Source organism: Schistocerca serialis, chromosome 3, assembly GCF_023864345.2.
Source record: "Schistocerca serialis cubense isolate TAMUIC-IGC-003099 chromosome 3, iqSchSeri2.2, whole genome shotgun sequence".
Lineage (NCBI taxonomy): Eukaryota > Metazoa > Arthropoda > Insecta > Orthoptera > Acrididae > Schistocerca > Schistocerca serialis.
Window position 1 is genome coordinate 617781741 of NC_064640.1, and position 19261 is coordinate 617801001.

General features: G+C 41.0%; 1 protein-coding gene across 2 annotated transcripts in view; it reads right to left on the bottom strand.

Annotated features, from left to right (window-relative positions):
- Window positions 1-19261, bottom strand: part of LOC126470502 (uncharacterized) — a 219184-nt gene that overhangs the window by 35674 nt on the left and 164249 nt on the right. For both annotated transcript variants that reach the window (XM_050098386.1, XM_050098385.1), the window contains one exon: window positions 18945-19060. In XM_050098386.1, coding sequence (XP_049954343.1) covers window positions 18945-19060 — 116 coding nt within the window. The remainder of the gene's footprint in view (window positions 1-18944; window positions 19061-19261) is intronic.

A 19261-nucleotide genomic window follows, 5' to 3' on the forward strand; every position in this document is an offset into this window, starting at 1 on the left:
TATTCAGAGCGTAGGACGTGTGGTGTAGTTAGCCAACAGCAGCATCACTGTTAAGTCGCGTGAACACAAAAGTAGGTAAAGTTAATGGTTTAAATTAATATACATAGTGTAGCTACAAGAAAAGCTAAGCTTTCACATACAACATTCGTATTTTTTGCGCGTGTTACACTTTATGTTGTTATTGTTGTTGTTGTTGCTGTTGTGGTCTTCAGTCCTGAGACTAGTTTGATCCAACTAGCTCTCCACGCTACTCTATCCCGTGCAAGCTTCTTCATCTCCCAGTACCTACTGCAGCATACATCCTTCTGAATCTGCTTAGTGTATTCATCTCTTGGTCACACTCTATGATTTTTACCCTCCACGCTGCCCTCCAATACTAAATTGGTGATCCCTCGACGTCTCAGAACATGTCCTACCAACCGATCCCTTCTTCTAGTCAAGTTGTGCCACAAGCTCCTCTTCTCCCCAATTCTATTCAATACCTCCTCATTAGTTATGTGATCTACCCATCTAATCTTCAGCATTCTTCTGTAGCACCACATTTCGAAAGCTTCTATTCTCTTCTTGTCTAAACTATTTATCGTCCACGTTTCACTTCCATACATGGCTACACTCGATACAAATACTTTCAGAAACGGCTTCCTGACATTTAAATCTATACTCAATGTAAACAAATTTTTCTTCTTCAGAAACGCTTTCCTGGCCATTGCATCTACATTTTATATCCTTTCTACTTCGACCATCATCAGTTATTTTGCTCCCCAAATAGCAAAACTCATTTACTACTTTAAGTGTCTCATTTCCTAATCTAATTCCCTCAGCATCACCCGATTTGATTCGACTACATTCCATTATCCTCGTTTTCCTTTTATTGATGTTCATCTTACACCCTCCTTTCAAGACACTGTCCATTCCGTTCAACTGTTCTTCCAAGTACTTTGCTGTCTCTGACAGAATTACAATGTCATCGGCAAACCTCAAAGTTTTTATTTCTTCTCCATGGATTTTAATACCTCCTCCGAACTTTTCTTTTGTTTCCTTTACTGCTTGCTCAATATACAGATTGAATAGCATCGGGGAGAGGCTACAACCCTGTCTCACTCCCTTCCCAACCACTGCTTCCCTTTCATGCTCCTCGACTCTTATAACTGCCATCTGCTTTCTGTACAAATTGTAAATAGCCATTCGCTCCCTGTATTTTACCCCTGCCACCTTCAGAATTTGAAAGAGAGTATTCCAATCAACTTTGTCAAAAGCTTTCTCTAAGTCTACAAATGCTAGAAACGTAGGTTTGCCTTTCCTTAAACTTTCTTCTAAGATAAGTCGTAGGGTCATTATTGCCTCACGTGTTCCAACATTTCTACGGGATCCAAATTGATCTTCCCTGAGGTCAGCTTCTATCAGTTTTTCCATTCGTCTGTAAATAACCTGCATAAGTATTTTGCAGCTGATTATTAAACTGATAGTTCGGTAATTTTCACATCTGTCAACACCTGCTATCTTTGGGATTGGAATTATTATATTCTTCTTGAAGGCTGAGGGAATTTCGCCTGTCTCATACATCTTGCTCACCAGATGGTAGAGTTTTGTCATGACTGGCTCTCCCGAGGCCATCAGTAGTTCTAATGGAATGTTGTCTATTCCCGGGGCCTTGTTTCGACTCAGGTCTTTCAGTGCTCTGTCAAACTCTTCACATAGTATCATATCTCCGATTTCATCTTCATCTACACTCTCTTCCATTTCTATAACATTGTCCTCAAGAACATCGCCCTTGTATAGACCCTCTAATATACTCCTTCCACCTTTCTGCTTTCCCTTCTGCCTCGTGATGACTGGGTGTTGTGTGATGTCCTTAGGTTAGTTAGGTTTAAGTAGTTCTAAGTTCTAGGGGACTGATGACCATAGATGTTAAGTCCCATAGTGCTCAGAGCCATTTGAACAATTTTTTTGCTTTCCCTTCTTTGCTTAGAACTGGGTTTCCATCTGAGCTCTTGATATTCATGCAACCATCTGAGCTCTTGATATTCATGCAAGTGGTTCTCTTTTCTCCAAAGGTGTCTCTAATTTTCCTGTAGGCAGTATATATCTTGGTCCCTAGTGATATGTGCCTCTACATTCTTACATTTGTCCTCTAGCCATCCCTGCTTAGCCATTTTGCACTTCCTGTCGATATTTTTGAGACGTTTGTATTCCTTTTTGCCTGCTTCTTTTACTGCATTTTTATATTTTCTCCTTTCATCAATTAAATTCAATATTTCTTCTGTTACCCACGGGTTTCTAATAGCCCTCGTCTTTTTACCTATTTGATCCTCTGCTGCCTTCACTATTTCATCCCTCAAAGCTGCCCATTCTTCTTCTGCTGTATTTCTTTCCCCCATTCCTGTCAATTGTTCCCTTATGCTCTCCCTGAAACTCTGTACAACCTTGGGTTCTTTCAGTTTATCCAGGTCCCATCTCCTTAAATTCCCACCTTTTTGCAGTTTCTTCAGTTTTAATCTACAGTTCATAACCAATAGATTGTGGTCAGAGTCCACATCTGCCCCTGGAAATGTGTTACAGTTTAAAACCTGGTTCCTAACTCTCTGTCTTACCATTATATAATGTATCTGATACCTACACTTTATGATACATTACACAAATGTGCCACAAAAAGTTTGAATAATGACATAAGTAACTGGTCTTCTGGGCTCAAAATGCTTCTAAGTGGCTGGCCCTCAAAGTGTTAAGCTTTAAATGAGAATTAAATGCTCTGAAGTACATTTGCACACACAATTCATGTTGCATAAAATGAAATTTACTTCCAAAGTAACACTTTTCAAACCACCAATCGAAATATTTCCCTGCGACCTGTTAGAATTCGTTTCAGCAGTTCAGAGTGTGCTAGAAAACAGTGTTACTGCATGTGCACAGTTATCACGATGCAGGAAGCCTGTATGTTCATATGTATATAGTTTTAACCTTATTTATGTTATGTCATAAACATCAGATGATACTCCAAGAGCATCACAATTTCATAACCCATACTATGTCCCCAGAACTGATCATGGTGCTCTGGTTCTGGATCATGTGGAGGGACTTAACCAGTTCCGTGACACGCTAGGCTGCGACTTCCTTGACTTTTGCCACAAGGTTGAAAAGAGTATGGTTCCCCTAAATACGTCAGGTGTGCACTACACATCAGAGGCTGCTACTCAGGTAGTTGATTGTGTGTGGTTTTTTTTGATTAGGCAACTCTTCATCCAATCCAGATGCACTGAAGTTTTGAGTCCTGTCTGAAGAGGCAGCCATATCATGAACACCATTGTTTTGATGTAATATAATATGCTAATGGTAAACTACTGAAGTACTCACATCAAAGCGCTAATGGAAACCAGTGAAGTTCACATAATGCTAGGTACATAATGCTAGGTACAGAACGCTGGTTGTAACCTGAAATTGATAACACTGAGATTTTTGGGGACAATTTAAGCTTATATCTAAAGGATAGCCAAATGGGAAATGGAAGTGGTGTATATGTTGTAGTAGACAAAAAACAAATCCACTGTGATGGAAATCGAAGCTGCATGTGAGATTTTTTTGGGCAAGACTCAGTATCAGGGGTGGGCATAAAATGATAATCAGATCCTTCTGTCGCCCACCACTCACCTCTTCTGACGTAACTGAAAACTTCAGAGAAAGCCTCAGTTCACTTGTATATAAGTTCTCCAATCACACTGTAACCATCAGTGGAGATTTTAATCAACCAACAGTTAATTGGGAAAATTACAATTTTGTTAGTGGTGGGCGTGATGAGACAGCGTGTGAAATTTTACTAAATGCCCTCTCCGAAAACTACATAGAACAGATAGTTAGAATCCTTACTCAAGATGGAACTATATTGGATCTAATGGCAACAAACAGACACGACCTCTCTGAGGATGTCCACATCAACATTGGTATCAGCGACCCTGAGGCGGTTGTGGCTACAATGGTTACCAAAGTACAACTAAAACAATCAGAAAGATACATACATGTTTGCTAAACTAGATAAAAAATCATTAACGTCATATCTCAATGACGAATTTGAAACTTTCAGCACAGGTCAGGAGCATGTAGTGGAACTCTGGCCGAAGTTTAAAAGACTAGTTGACCATGCACTGGATAGATATGTGTCCAGTAGACAGTTCATAATGGTAGGGAACCTCCATGGTATATAGTCAACTGTGAAGAAACATCTAAACAAACAGATACTTCTGCATAATATGTGCAATGTGGGATGCCTATGATGACTACTGTAGCAGAATATTGTCAAATGACATTTCACAAAATACCGAGAATTTCTCGCCGTATGTAAAGGCTGTTATTGGCACCAAAGTTAGTGTCCAGTCCCTAGCAAACGAGACAGTAACTGAAATTGAGGGTAGCAAAGCAGAAGTTGAAATTCTCAACTCTGTTTTGAAATGTTCCTTTACAAAGGAAAACCCAAGATAACTGCTCCAATTTAATCCTCATACCACTGAAAAGATGAATGAAATAAGAATTAATGCCAGTGGTGTTAAGAAACAGGTGAAATGGTTAAAATCGATCAAAGCTCGCCTTGATGGAATCCCGTCAGTTTCTATACTGAATTTTTTGCCAAGTTAGCCCTCTTCTCACAGTAATCTATCGTAGATCACTCGAACGAAAACCCGTGCCCAGTTCTTGGAAAACGGCACAGGTCACACCCGTCCACAAGAAGGGTAGTAGAAATGATCCACAAAATTACTATCCAGTATCCTTGACACTGATTTGCTGTAGTATCTTACAACATACTCTGAGCTCCAAAGTAATGAGGCATCTTTAACAGAATGACCTTCTCAATAGCAACCAACACGGTTTTCGAAAACATCACTCACGTGAAACCCAACTCGCACTTTTCTCACATGACATACTTTGGATCAAGGCAACCAGGTAGATGCTGTGTTTCTTGAGTTCCGAAAAGCATTTGACTCAGTACCACCCCTACGCTTCTTGTCAAAAGTATCATCATATGGGATATCACGTGAAATTTGTGACTGGACTGAGGACTTTTTGGTAGGGAGGACACATGTTATCTTGGATGGAGAGTCATTGTCAGATGTAAAAGTAATTTCCAGTGAGTCCCAGGGAATGCCTTTGCTATTCATGTTGTATATTAATGACCTTGCAGACAATATTATTAGTAAAATCAGGCTTTTTGCAGATGATGCAGTTATCTATAATGAAGTACTGTCAGAGAAGCTGCATAAATATTCAGTCAGATCTTGACACGACTTCAATATGGTGCATAGATTGGCAACTTGCTCTAAATGTTCAGAAATGTAAAAGTGTGCACTTCACAAAATGAAAAGAGTATCCTATAATATCAATGAGTCACTGTTGGAATTGGGCAAATCATAAAAATACCTGAGTAAAATACTTTGTAGGGACATGAAATGGAATGATCACACAGGTTCAGTGATGTGTAAAGCAGGTGGTACACTTTGGTGAAGTGCAATCAGTCTACAAAAGAGATTGTTTAAAAATCACTTGTATGAACTCTCCTAGGCTATTGCTCAAGTGTGTGGGACCCATACCACATAAGCCTAACATGGGATGCTGAACGTACACAGAGAAGGGCAGCAAGAATGGTCACAGATTTGTTCAGTCCATGAGAGAGTGTCACAGAGATAATGAAGGAACTGAAATGGCAGACTCTTGAGGACAGATGTAAACTGTCCCAAGAAAGTCTATTAATAAAGTTTCAAGAACTGGTGTTATATGAGTACTCCAGAGATGTACTACAACCCCCTATATATCACACAGACATCATGAGGATAAGATTAGCATACTTACTGCATGCACAGAGGCATTCATTCTTCCCGTGCTCCATACGTGAATGGAATAGGAAGAAATCCTAATAACTGGTACAATGGGACATACCCTCTTCCATGCACCTCACTGTGATCTGCAGAGTTTGGATATAGATGTAGATGTTTATGGGGTGCAAATTTCCTTGGAGTACCAGTATTACCTCATGTTTGTACTGTATTACCTCATGTTTGTACTGTATTACCTCATGTTTGGTTCTTTATTATGGCATAATGCCATATGCGCCACAAGACAAAAATGTGCACTTGTAATTCAGCAAATAGTTGACACTAGCCAATAGTACGGGATGAAACACTTCATTTCAAATAAATTGACTGCCTCTGTGGAAAAGATTGCCAAATTTTTTAGCAAATTGACAAAAATAGCTTCATTGTTCTGCAAGGCAATTAATGTGTGATTGCTGAAAACCTAGAAATAAAATCAGAAAACTGAAACTAATAACATATTTTAGCCTTCCTTAATTATGTGAATGTATTTTAATTAACTTGATAGCTCCTAGACAGAGGAATCTGTTTTGTTTTCATTTGATGTGAAAGCAGTAAATGAAGAGGAACAAAATCACTAACTGTAAACATAGGTCGTGTGGAGACTACCCCTCTCCCCACTACAACTCTGAGTGCTCTGTGCATGCCAGAAAATTTTTTCCATATAGCATCTGTTTGCTTGTTGCTACTGCTGAAACAGCTAACAGTCACACTTTAAGTAGCCATAAGCAACAGAAGGTACTGCTCATGTGCGACTCAACTGCACATCCGTATGAACCTGCTGGCAATTGCTCAAACGAAACTAATGCAAACCATTGTGATGTCATGCTTATCAGAAGCAGTTTGTTATTATAAAGTCTTGCATAGTCTCCATTCTGCTGTTAGCAGACGCTTGTGTGTGCATTGTGTTATGTTGTAAATGGCGCATTTCATTTATTTTTTTTATTCACTCGTTTATATTCTGTTGCTGCAGTATTATTCTGCAGTAGCAGACTAAAGTACAGTTCTTTGTTGGAGTATCAGTTCTTAGCAGTCAAAATTACCAAAATTTAACTGAGAACTGAAACAATGAAAAATTCATGGAATACTAAAAAATTCCCAGGTTTTTCCCAGTTTTCTCCCGGATGAAAAAGTTCCCAGGTTTCTCAGGGATTACCCAGTTGTCATGGGTTTACCACACAGTGGTATGACATCTGACAACAGTGTAAACATCGGAAACACCTCATGAATGGTGGGACTTACAGTTTGGCACATCTGTACACCTTGGCTACCTTTTTCCGGGAGCACATTCCCTTCAAAGGCTAAGATAAATGTGCCTACATCTATTAGATTATCCTCAAGACCTTTTTGGACACACTGAACAAATCATACACCTTGCTACTCAAGATTAGCCTGTAGCTCCTTGTCTGTCTGGAGTGTAAGGTGTCGGCAGAAAATGACTCCTTGGACCACATTCAAAGTCTTGTGTGGGGCGATTGTCACTGACGTGACATCCACATGTTCACATGCCTGTAGAGCTGTACATTGTGCAACAGAAGAGGCTTTAGTCAATAGTAATCCATTGCTCATTTTTCCCAATGATTTAACTTCTCGATATTTCTCTTCAATGTGTTTCACAAAATATAACAGTTTTGTAGCACTAAAAGTATCCCCACCAGTTCGAGTACCCACTAAGTCATAGATAAAATTGTCTCCCTCCTTGACGTCTGGTTTGTCCCTCTTCCCATGGGGTAGCCAGTGTAAATAAAGCAGTAGGGTTTTAACAGTCTGCACTGAAGGTTTGTGTCCTGTCTGAAGAGACAGCCATATCATGAACACCATTGTTTTGCTGTAATATAATATGTTACATGTGCGAAGCATCCGCCCTGATGCAGCTTACTCCAATCAAGCACTCCCCCCACAGGCACCATACAGGCTCAGTGAAGGCCATCTGGCACGAGAGCCATTGCCAGGAGTTCTGATGCTGTCTGAAGACAGGCATCTACTCCTTGGCATGCAGCTCAGTCATCAGCAGTGTGACTCCTGTGTCAGATGGCTCAACCAAAATGGTACATATCGACCTCACCACCATTGACTACTGTGTTGGTTTTGAAGTGCAAATAAGAGCCTACACCTAACGTGGTTAGTTTCTCACTAAAATCTTTACTTTTCATGTAAAAAAGACAAAAATAATTGTTTTGGGATTTGTGCATGTTCCCACCATGCCTTCTTTCTCATTCGATTTTGAGGAAACTATTTGGTGAAAGAAAGAAAGAAGGAAAGAAAGAAAGAGCTTTCTCACATCTTACAGCCAAATATCACAGCTTGATAATGAAGTTTTCTTCATACCCCATAGTTTTTCTGATACTTCAAAGAAAAGTAAACCACCACGCCTATTTTGGAAAAATCTGCAGTGGAAAATGTAGTCACTGGTCAGTTTATGTTTGGTGCATTTTACGCCATACATTACTGTGAATAAAATATAGCTATCATATCGAAATTGTTTTTAACAGTGGAAGGAGCCATACTTCTTTCCATTATTGAGAAAACATGTAAGATATATTGAAGACTGTTCGTGAAGAGGTTGGTAGTTATGCACCACAGGTGAGGACATTGCCGCCTGCTATGTGGAGTGTTCCAATCTCTGCTGCCTGGTTTCAGGAAACAACATTACCTATATTATTTTACGTATATAGACTGAAGCGGCGAGTGAAAATTTGGACCGAGGCCGGGAATTGAACCTGGGTCTCCTGCTCACTAGGCAGGCAAGTCAGCCACTGAGCCACCTTGGCATAGCGGTTCTCACAAGCACGGAACACCCTGGCATGCCTCCCTCCTTGATGCAAATTCTCACTGCCACCCCAACCCACTTTTAAATTCTGTTCGTGTGTATAGGAGAATTTAAAAGTAGACAGGGGCAACAGTGAGAATTTGGACCAAGGATGGAGGTGTGCCAGGGTAATCCATGCAGTTGTGTGAATCACTGTGGCAAAGCGGCTTAGTAGCTAACACACTCGTCTAGTAAGCAGGAGAGCCAGATTCGTTGTACATATTTTCAGTCATTGCTTCAGTCTATATGTACAATCATATCTGTATGAAACCAGTCAAGTCTCTGAAATTGTGTAATTTCATTTGTTACCTATATTAAGCTGTTCACAACATTACCTGTATTATTAAATTTACTAGCTGAGTGCCCGGCTTTTCCCAGGTATATATTTATTCGAATCTTCTACCAGTCCCCCCCCCCCCCCCCCCCCCCCGCACTCTGTCCATTTGCTCTTCTCCCTCTCTGTTTTTCTGCTCCTTCTCCCTCTCTCATCTATTCCTTACCCCCTCTAAGCCCATCTCCAAAACTGTTGTAAAAAGAGTTAGCAGCAAAGACGTAACAAATAAGTAATAAATTTAAATGTTGTGCCCGATACAGCAGTTTTACTGCACAATCACCAAAAATGTAGCATGCAATAAACTTTTTTCCTTTCATCATTTTGCTGGGGTGATCAGAGAGAAAAAATTTCATAATGGTTTGAAACTGTGTGTGAAGTTTGTTGAAAGTCAGTCAGTGCTCTGTACAAATAGTCTGAGAATTTGCACACCATGGTCTACACTTCTTTTTCCACTCCCATACCCATCCTCTTGATAGGTAGATTATTATTAACCTTAGGAGCAGATGTGGAACCCTGTGCATTTGTCCAGAGGTCATGAACCCGCTGAGGGGTATTAGGCTGGGAATTTAATTAGTTTTGGAAAGGTCTCAGTTTACAGCAACACATGCATAAACTCGGTTAAACACATTCTGTTTTATAGTCAAAGTGGCAAATAGGACTAGATTTTTTTAAAAATCTTTTCAGACTGACGGTCAGAGTAGGGAATGTCAGATGGCTCACATGATTACTTGGTTTCAATAAGTAGCAGAAATCTGTGTCCAGAAGTACTTAGAATTAAATTTTAAATTATTGTTTTCAGTAGGTGTGTGACCTGACATATGAAGTTTTGCCAATTAAGACTGATTTTTGTAACGTTTTTGAGTATGACACAGCCAAAACACCACAGCTCTAAGTCAGATGAGGCAAAGCAAAAAATAACTGAATATCAGTAGCTACATAGGAAGGTGTACCTCACACATTATTCTCTCTCACAATCCCTCCACAGAAGAACAGAGAATTAAATATTATTGTACACTCTTAGCTTGGGTGAAGATAATCTCTTGACTAATTACTGCTTACAAGAAAAACTCTGCATTTTTAAGATGACAAATTCAAACAACATACAGGAAATGAAGTTCCTGTATTGAGATAATAAATCCAGATGTCCAAATGCCGAAGTTTATATCTGGGCTTACAGCCTTGCTGGTTATTTATGTGGATCAGAAGAGCGATGTCTGTATACTTTGTGTCACTATGCAGTAGTTGGGAATTGCAACCATCAAACTGAAATACTATTGGCTTTCAGAGCAACAAACACATATTTAAAACTTTGACATATGAACCCTTTTCCTGCTACACATGTGCTATCTGCTTTCCGTGGTGAAATACAGCGTTCTGGCCGATATTAAATACTTATCAGCCAATTTTTCGGAAACTATTACATGAAAAGAACTGATTTTTGCACATTTTACTGCCTGATATCTTCATTTGATAAATAACTCAATTACTTTTTATTATGCATCATACATTTTGTGCTGCATTCAAATTAAGTAAAACAATGCATGAAATTTTAGTCTTTGCAGAGGTAAAACCGCATTTTGTATGGTTGATTTTAGCTCATACATTGCACCAAATGAAATGTAGGTAAGATACCAAAATTTCACTTCAAATTGGAAGCAGAACGATAGGTCATTTTCTTCTTGAGTTATTGTGCTTTCTTTGTGAAGGACGGTTGCACATGACATGCCCATTCATGCACTTGTGCATCATGAATCATGTGGTCATAACAATCGTCATATCTCATACATCTACATCTACATCTATACTCCGCGAGCCACCTTACGGTGTGTGGCGGAGGGTACTTATTGTACCACTATCTGATCCCCCCTTCCCTGTTCCATTCACGAATTGTGCGTGGGAAGAACGACTGCTTGTAAGTCTCCGTATTTGCTCTAATTTCTCGGATCTTTTCGTTGTGATCATTACGCGAGATATATGTGGGCGGTAGTAATATGTTGCCCATCTCTTCCCGGAATGTGCTCTCTCGTAATTTCGATAATAAACCTCTCCGTATTGCGTAACGCCTTTCTTGAAGTGTCCGCCACTGGAGCTTGTTCAGCATCTCCGTAACGCTCTCGCGCTGACTAAATGTCCCCATGACGAATCGCGCTGCTTTTCGCTGGATCATGTCTATCTCTTCTATTAATCCAACCTGGTAAGGGTCCCATACTGATGAGCAATACTCAAGAATCGGACGAACAAGCGTTTTGTAAGCTACTTCTTTCGTCGATGAGTCACATTTTCTTAGAATTCTTCCTATGAATCTCAACCTGGCGCCTGCTTTTCCCACTATTTGTTTTATGTGATCATTCCACTTCAGATCGCTCCAGATAGTAACTCCTAAGTATTTTACGGTCGTTACCGCTTCCAATGATTTACCACCTATGGCATAATCGTAGTGGAATGGATTTCTGCCCCTATGTATGCGCATTATATTACATTTATCTACGTTTAGGGAAAGCTGCCAGCTGTCGCACCATGCATTAATCCTCTGCAGGTCCTCCTGGAGTACGTACGAGTCTTCTGATGTTGCTACTTTCTTGTAGACAACCGTGTCATCTGCAAATAGCCTCACGGAGCTACCGATGTTGTCAACTAAGTCATTTATGTATATTGTAAACAATAAAGGTCCTATCACGCTTCCCTGCGGTACTCCCGAAATTACCTCTACATCTGCAGATTTTGAACCGTTAAGAATGACATGTTGTGTTCTTTCTTCTAGGAAATCCTGAATCCAATCACAAACCTGGTCCGATATTCCGTAAGCTCGTATTTTTTTCACTAAACGTAAGTGCGGAACCGTATCAAATGCCTTCCTGAAGTCCAGGAATACGGCATCAATCTGCTCGCCAGTGTCTACGGCACTGTGAATTTCTTGGGCAAATAGGGCGAGCTGAGTTTCACATGATCTCTGTTTGCGGAATCCATGTTGGTTATGATGAAGGAGATTTGTATTATCTAAGAACGTCATAATACGAGAACACAAGACATGTTCCATTATTCTACAACAGATTGACGTAAGCGAAATAGGCCTATAATTATTCGCATCTGATTTATGACCCTTCTTGAAAATGGGAACGACCTGCGCTTTCTTCCAGTCGCTAGGTACTTTACGTTCTTCCAGCGATCTACGATAAATTGCTGATAGAAAGGGGGCAAGTTCTTTAGCATAATCACTGTAGAATCTTAAGGGTATCTCGTCTGGTCCGGATGCTTTTCCGCTACTAAGTGATAGCAGTTGTTTTTCAATTCCGATATCGTTTATTTCAATATTTTCCATTTTGGCGTCCGTGCGACGGCTGAAGTCAGGGACCGTGTTACGATTTTCCGCAGTGAAACAGTTTCGGAACACTGAATTCAGTATTTCTGCCTTTCTTCGGTCGTCCTCTGTTTCGGTGCCATCGTGGTCAACGAGTGACTGAATAGGGGATTTAGATCCGCTTACCGATTTTACATATGACCAAAACTTTTTAGGGTTCTTGTTTAGATTGTTTGCCAATGTTTTACGTTCGAATTCGTTGAATGCTTCTCTCATTGCTCTCTTTACGCTCTTTTTCGCTTCGTTCAGCTTTTCCTTATCAGCTATGATTCGACTACTCTTAAACCTATGATGAAGCTTTCTTTGTTTCCGTAGTACCTTTCGTACATGATTGTTATACCACGGTGGATCTTTCCCCTCGCTTTGGACCCAAACATTACAGACATTCTCTTAAAAAACTTGTAGGACTAGCACTTTTAGAAGAAAGGGACAGCAGACAGGCTTCAGCCACACCACAGGAGAAACAATGTTTTTTTGCAAATGATAGCATGCAATGAGGCACATACGTTGTGGAATAAATACACCAAACCTTTATTCGCAGACATAGGGAAGTAACTCATCCACATCAGCGCATGTTTCTGTATACAGCTTAGGATGCACGCAGATGTCCACTGCACTGTAGGAAAACGCAAGTGGCAAACCTATACATGACCACCACACTTGGGGAATGGTGTAGCAGGATGCATACACACACCTACAACAGCATAAGGGTAAAATCTGTATGTGCCATACTGGGACTTGAACCTGGGAACTTTGCCTTATGTGGGCAAATGCTGTGTCAACTGAGCTATTGAAGCATGACTCAAGACCTAGCTTCACAGCTTTTGCTTCTGCTAGTATATTGCTTCTGGTAACTGTTTCTCATGTAGCATACACTGGAATCTAATGCATATAGGTTTCATTTTTGTACAGCTTTTTTAAATGGACTTTACAATCATTCCAGGTGATTTATTTGCAACCTAATGGAAGGTGAAGCACTTCTAGAAGAAAGGACATAGCAAACATTGCTTAGCCACAGCATGTGAGATTGTTTCAAGGATGAATTTTCCCTACGCAAATGAAGCAAAGCTGTGAGGCCTTGTCACAAGTTGTGCTTGGATAGTTCAGTCAGTACAGCAGTTGCTGTGGAAGGGAAGTTGCCTTATCTACTTGTCATTCTTTTAGTTTTATTTATGAGAAGGTATTTTCTTGCACACATTTTTACTGCTAGAAATTTTTTTTGTTTAAGGGCTGGCTATCATTGGCTCCTTCACCAGATTGAGTCTTCTGTTTCACTAGTTAATGTGTAACATGAATGTATGAAGAGGTAATTTCTTGCAACAGGGAGCAGCTTCGCATCTTCATTCACCTGTGTCTGTCAACACCACACTTGACGGATTTCAGTGGGCATGCAGTAACAGTCCAAAGAGGGACTCACTGAGTATGTCGCAAGCAAATGGACTGAAACTAGCATTGGTGTCTCTAAATGTGCCACACTGAGCCGCAAATAGAGTACTGCACTACACAGCAGGCTGTTATAACCATAACACTTCTTTAATTCTCATGTTAATATTGTAACAGCCTATTTGGAGTCTTCATTATCAAACAATCTCTAACTAAATTAAGAGCAAACTGTGCTACCTGCATAGAAATGGCTCCACGCTCAATTCATTGAATCTTCCACTCTTCTCATTATTTTGGTTTCTTCTTGTATGCATACTGCAAACTGTGAAAGCTTGCATGAAACATTTTTGGCTCTCATTGACAAATCACTCTCAGAGACCATGCTGTAACATTATGAACAGATAATACTTTTTGTTTTGGTTGTTTCACAGGCAAAGATTTAATAGAATATCATGTATTCTACACATTACTTGCAGCATTTGTGTTATTTTCTACATGTTCTGATAACTGTTTCTCATGTGTATTCTACACATTACTTGCAGCATTTGTGTTATTTTCTACATGTTCTGATAACTGTTTGTCATGTAGCATACACTGGTATCTAATGTGCATAGGTTTAATTTTCTCATAGCTTCTTTAGACTGCCTTTCAAATCATGCCAGGTGATGTCTGTGCACCAATCACTTTCTTAATCTGACATTTAACATTAGTTGTATCCTATGGAATCTGTCTGTGGGTGTTCACGTATTCCACTCAGTGGTCTGTTTCTGTCCCTTCATCTGTTTTCTTGCGTGTTGAGTGTAATGCCAACACAAACATTCTTAACCCAAATCTTTTAATCCTATAATAATAAATAGTATTATGTGCTCTTTATGCCCATGGTGTAACCACTGGTACAGCTCTGTCACAAAAAATCGTGTATGATAAATAAGCTTTTGAGTTTGTAGTACACATGAAACAGGAGAGGTGGGACGGGAGGGGAGGGGGAAGGGGAGGGGGGGAAGGGAAGGGTGGGGAAGAGAGAGGAGGGAGAGGGGGAGGGGAAGGGTGGGGAAGAGAGGGGAGGGGGAGGGGAAGAGAGGGGAGGGAGAGGGGAAGGGTGGGAAAGAGAGGGGAGGGAGAGGGGAAGGGTGGGAAAGAGAGGGGAGGGAGAGGGGAAGGGTGGGGAAGAGAGGGGAGGGGAAGGGTGGGGAAGAGAGGGGAGGGGGGAGGGGAAGAGAGGGGAGAGGGGAGGGGGGAGGGGAAGGGTGGGGAAGAGAGGGGAGGGGGAGGGGAAGGGTGAGGAAGAGAGGGGAGGGGGGAGGGGTTTGGTGGGGAAGAGATGTGAGGGGGAGGGGAAGGGTGGGGAAGAGAGGGGAGGGGGAGGGGAAGGGTGGGGAAGAGAGGGGAGGGGGAGGGGAAGGGTGGGGAAGAGAGGGGAGGGGGAGGGGAAGGGTGGGAAAGAGAGGGGAGAGGAAGGGTGGGGAAGAGAGGGGAGGGGGGAGGGGAAGGGTGGGGAAGAGAGGGGAGGGGGGAGGGGAAGGGTGGGGAAGAGAGGGGAGGGGGGAGGGGAAGGGTGGGGAAGAGAGGGGAGGGGGGGAGGGGAAGGGTGGGGAAGAGAGGGGAGGGGGGGAGGGGAAGGGTGGGGAAGAGAGGGGAGGGGGGGAGGGGAAGGGTGGGGAAGAGAGGGGAGGGGGGAGGGGAAGGGTGGGGAAGAGAGGGGAGGGGGGAGGGGAAGGGTGGGAAAGAGAGGGGAGGGGCAGGGGCTGAAGGAAAGAAATTGTCATTGCTAAAGAAGTGTCCCCTCTTCTTAATTTATGATGATGAGGGTGCATTCTGTGCACCAGAAACTTGTTCCTAATTACACTTTAGCACCTTACCTTAGCTACACAGATGAGAAAGAACCCATCCATCCACTCCTTTTAGTACTTTGACCCTTTATCAACTCAGCAGCTACCAGCATTGTGTTTAAGGTTCAGGTTGTGCTGTATAACTGTGAGGTGGTTAGGGCCTGGACATGAATCAGATGGGCTGCGGAAATGTGTTAACTCTGATAGCAGAATTAAGACTTGGAAACATAATGGAAAATATATGGTAAAAGCTACAACTATTATCATCTACATAGCGAATTATCTGGCTTAACCATCACCCTGGCAATGAGAGAGCAGGAAACATTATAGCGGCTTGAAAGCTCAGTGGTAACAGTCACCTTCTGAAGTTTAGGCTGCAGTAGCTACTGGTTCTAGTCTGGCTGGAGGATTTGTAGACTCAAAGTTAGTGTAAGGAGGGCTATGCGTGAAGCGTTCAGTGAATTCGAAAGTAAAATTCTACGTACCGACTTGACAGAAAATCCTAGGAAGTTCTGGTCTTACGTTAAATCAGTAAGTGGTTCGAAACAGCATATCCAGACACTGCGGGATGATGATGGCATTGAAACAGAGGATGACACGCGTAAAGCTGAAATACTAAACACCTTTCTCCAAAGCTGTTTCACAGAAGAAGACCGCACTGCAGTTCCTTCTCTAAATCCTCGCACAAACGAAAAAATGGCTGACATCAAAATAAGTGTCCAAGGAATAGAAAAGCAACTGGAATCACTCAATAGAGGAAAGTCCACTGGACCTGACGGGATACCAATTCGATTCTACACAGAGTACGCGAAAGAACTTGCCCCCCTTCTAACAGCTGTGTACCGCAAGTCTCTAGAGGAACAGAGGGTTCCAAATGATTGGAAAAGAGCACAGGTAGTCCCAGTCTTCAAGAAGGGTCGTCGAGCAGATGCGCAAAACTATAGACCTATATCTCTGACGTCGATCTGTTGTAGAATTTTAGAACATGTTTTTTGCTCGAGTATCATGTCATTTTTGGAAACCCAGAATCTACTATGTAGGAATCAACATGGATTCCAGAAACAGCGATCGTGTGAGACCTAACTCGCTTTATTTGTTCGTGAGACCCAGAAAATATTAGATACAGGCTCCCAGGTAGATGCCATTTTCCTTGCCTTCCGGAAGGCGTTCGATACAGTTCCGCACAGTCGCCTGATAAAGTAAGAGCCTACGGAATATCAGACCAGCTGTGTGGCTGGATTGAAGAGTTTTTAGCAAACAGAACACAGCATGTTGTTATCAATGGAGAGATGTCTACAGACGTTAAAGTAACCTCTAGCGTGCCACAGGGGAGTGTTATGGGACCATTGCTTTTCACAATATATATAAATGACCTAGTAGATAGTGTCGGAAGTTCAATGCGGCTTTTCGCGGATGATGCTGTAGTATACAGAGAAGTTGCAGCATTAGAAAATTGTAGCGAAATGCAGGAAGATCTGCAGCGGATAGGCACTTGGTGCAGGGAGTGGCAACTGTCCCTTAACATAGACAAATGTAACGTATTGCGAATACATAGAAAGAAGGATCCTTTATTGTATGATTATATGATAGCGGAACAAACACTGGTAGCAGTTACTTCTGTAAAATATCTGGGAGTATGCGTGCGGAACGATTTGAAGTGGAATGATCATATAAAATTAATTGTTGGTAAGGCGGGTACCAGGTTGAGATTCATTGGGAGAGTGCTTAGAAAATGTAGTCCATCAACAAAGGAGGTGGCTTACAAAACACTCGTTCGACCTATACTTGAGTATTGCTCATCAGTGTGGGATCCGTACCAGATCGGTTTGACGGAGGAGATAGAGAAGATCCAAAGAAGAGCGGCGCGTTTCGTCACAGGGTTATTTGGTAACCGTGATAGCGTTACGGAGATGTTTAATAAACTCAAGTGGCAGACTCTGCAAGAGAGGCGCTCTGCATCGTAGTGTAGATTGCTCACCAGGTTTCGAGAGGGTGCGTTTCTGGATGAGGTATCGAATATATTGCTTCCCCCTACTTATACCTCCCGAGGAGATCACGAATGTAAAATTAGAGAGATTCGAGCGCGCACGTAGGCTTTCAGACAGTCGTTCTTCCCGCGAACCATATGCGACTGGAACAGAAAAGGGAGGTAATGACAGTGGCACGTAAAGTGCCCTCCGCCACACACCGTTGGGTGGCTTGCGGAGTATAAATGTAGATGTAGAATCACCCTTTTTCCTCTTTTTTAGCTGAACTGCATGCAGTCAGAATGAAAATCTGCAAGGAAATCTTAAGACAATACTTGAAGTCTTCTAACAACCTTTTTATCCCATAGGTGTGAAGGTGAGAAACTTAATAAAAATCACTAAATTACAGATATGTTTATAAAATATTTTTCTGTTTCAGCAACAAAAATTTAATTTTTTCCTGCACAGATTGAGTAGTTATTGAGTGGCATTGAATAATTTGTTAAATAGGTATACGACAATTTCCTTTGTAGCAGATGGAGACATTGTGGGGATGATGAATGCTCACACACTCACCACATGCTGAACCACGTAGCCTATGGATAGAATCGTGTTCCAGAAAATAATGTAATGTGAACATCATTCTCCATTTTAGCTGAAACCTTAACCAAGTCCAAGAGCTTGGAGACTATTATATAGATAGAATAATGTATTCTAGATATTTCCTGGTAACATCAACCTGTCTCCCTGTACTAATACTCATCAGCTTTTGCTTAACTGAAAAATTGATTGCACAAATCAGAATGACAAACAGCTATCTAGACTGAGTGACCTCACAGTTGGAATCACCATGGAAGAACCTGACAGATAACACTGAGAAGTCAAAAAATGGTTTTAGAAGTTACAAAAGTGGAATAGATAAAACATTAGATACCAAATTAAGTTCATTGTGTCCTTTAGTTTTTCTATGTTTATTTGCCCTAAATGATGAACAAACATATGAGTTCTAAACTTCTCTTTCTTTCACAGCTTGTTGTCACAGTTAACTACAAGGTAGACAGAAGAGAGATGCTCCAAAGAAAGACTTGAAAAATAACAGGTGCAATAAAAATTATTCATGGTTAAAAAATGAGATCTGGCAAAATTCACAGACAATTTCAGAAATAATGCAAAGCAATGTTTAATCATCTTTGAGTATTACAACTAAAAAAATGAAATATTACTTAATTGCTGCAAAAATAAGTGAACATCAGCATGGGTTACCAAAACAAGAAAACAACAAGAAGGAAACATGCAAGAATAAGGAAAAAGCAGAAAAAATAAAATACTAAATTTTGAAGACTTTAAAGGCAGAGGAAATAAGAAATCTGAATGATGGACAGAAGAAATGGTAAAAAACACATTTGAATTACCTTAACAGTGAACTTTTTTATCACAGGACAATCTTTTCCAAAAACAATGTTGGCATAATTTATCTTCCACTGTTCATCAGTAAAATCCATGCCATCTTCTGTTGCCACACTTGGCCCTGTAAAAATTGTGAAAATATTTATATATCTTTGAAAACCTTGAGTCTAAATAATTATCACAAATAGTGAGCAATAAAAACACTACCACATTTAAACACTTGTGTTAATATTGATTTTGTTTTTGTGGAAGTTAACTATAAACAGAAAGATAATTCTAAGTGAAGAGTGCTCTATCTAAAGGAAAGTAAACATGCAAAACA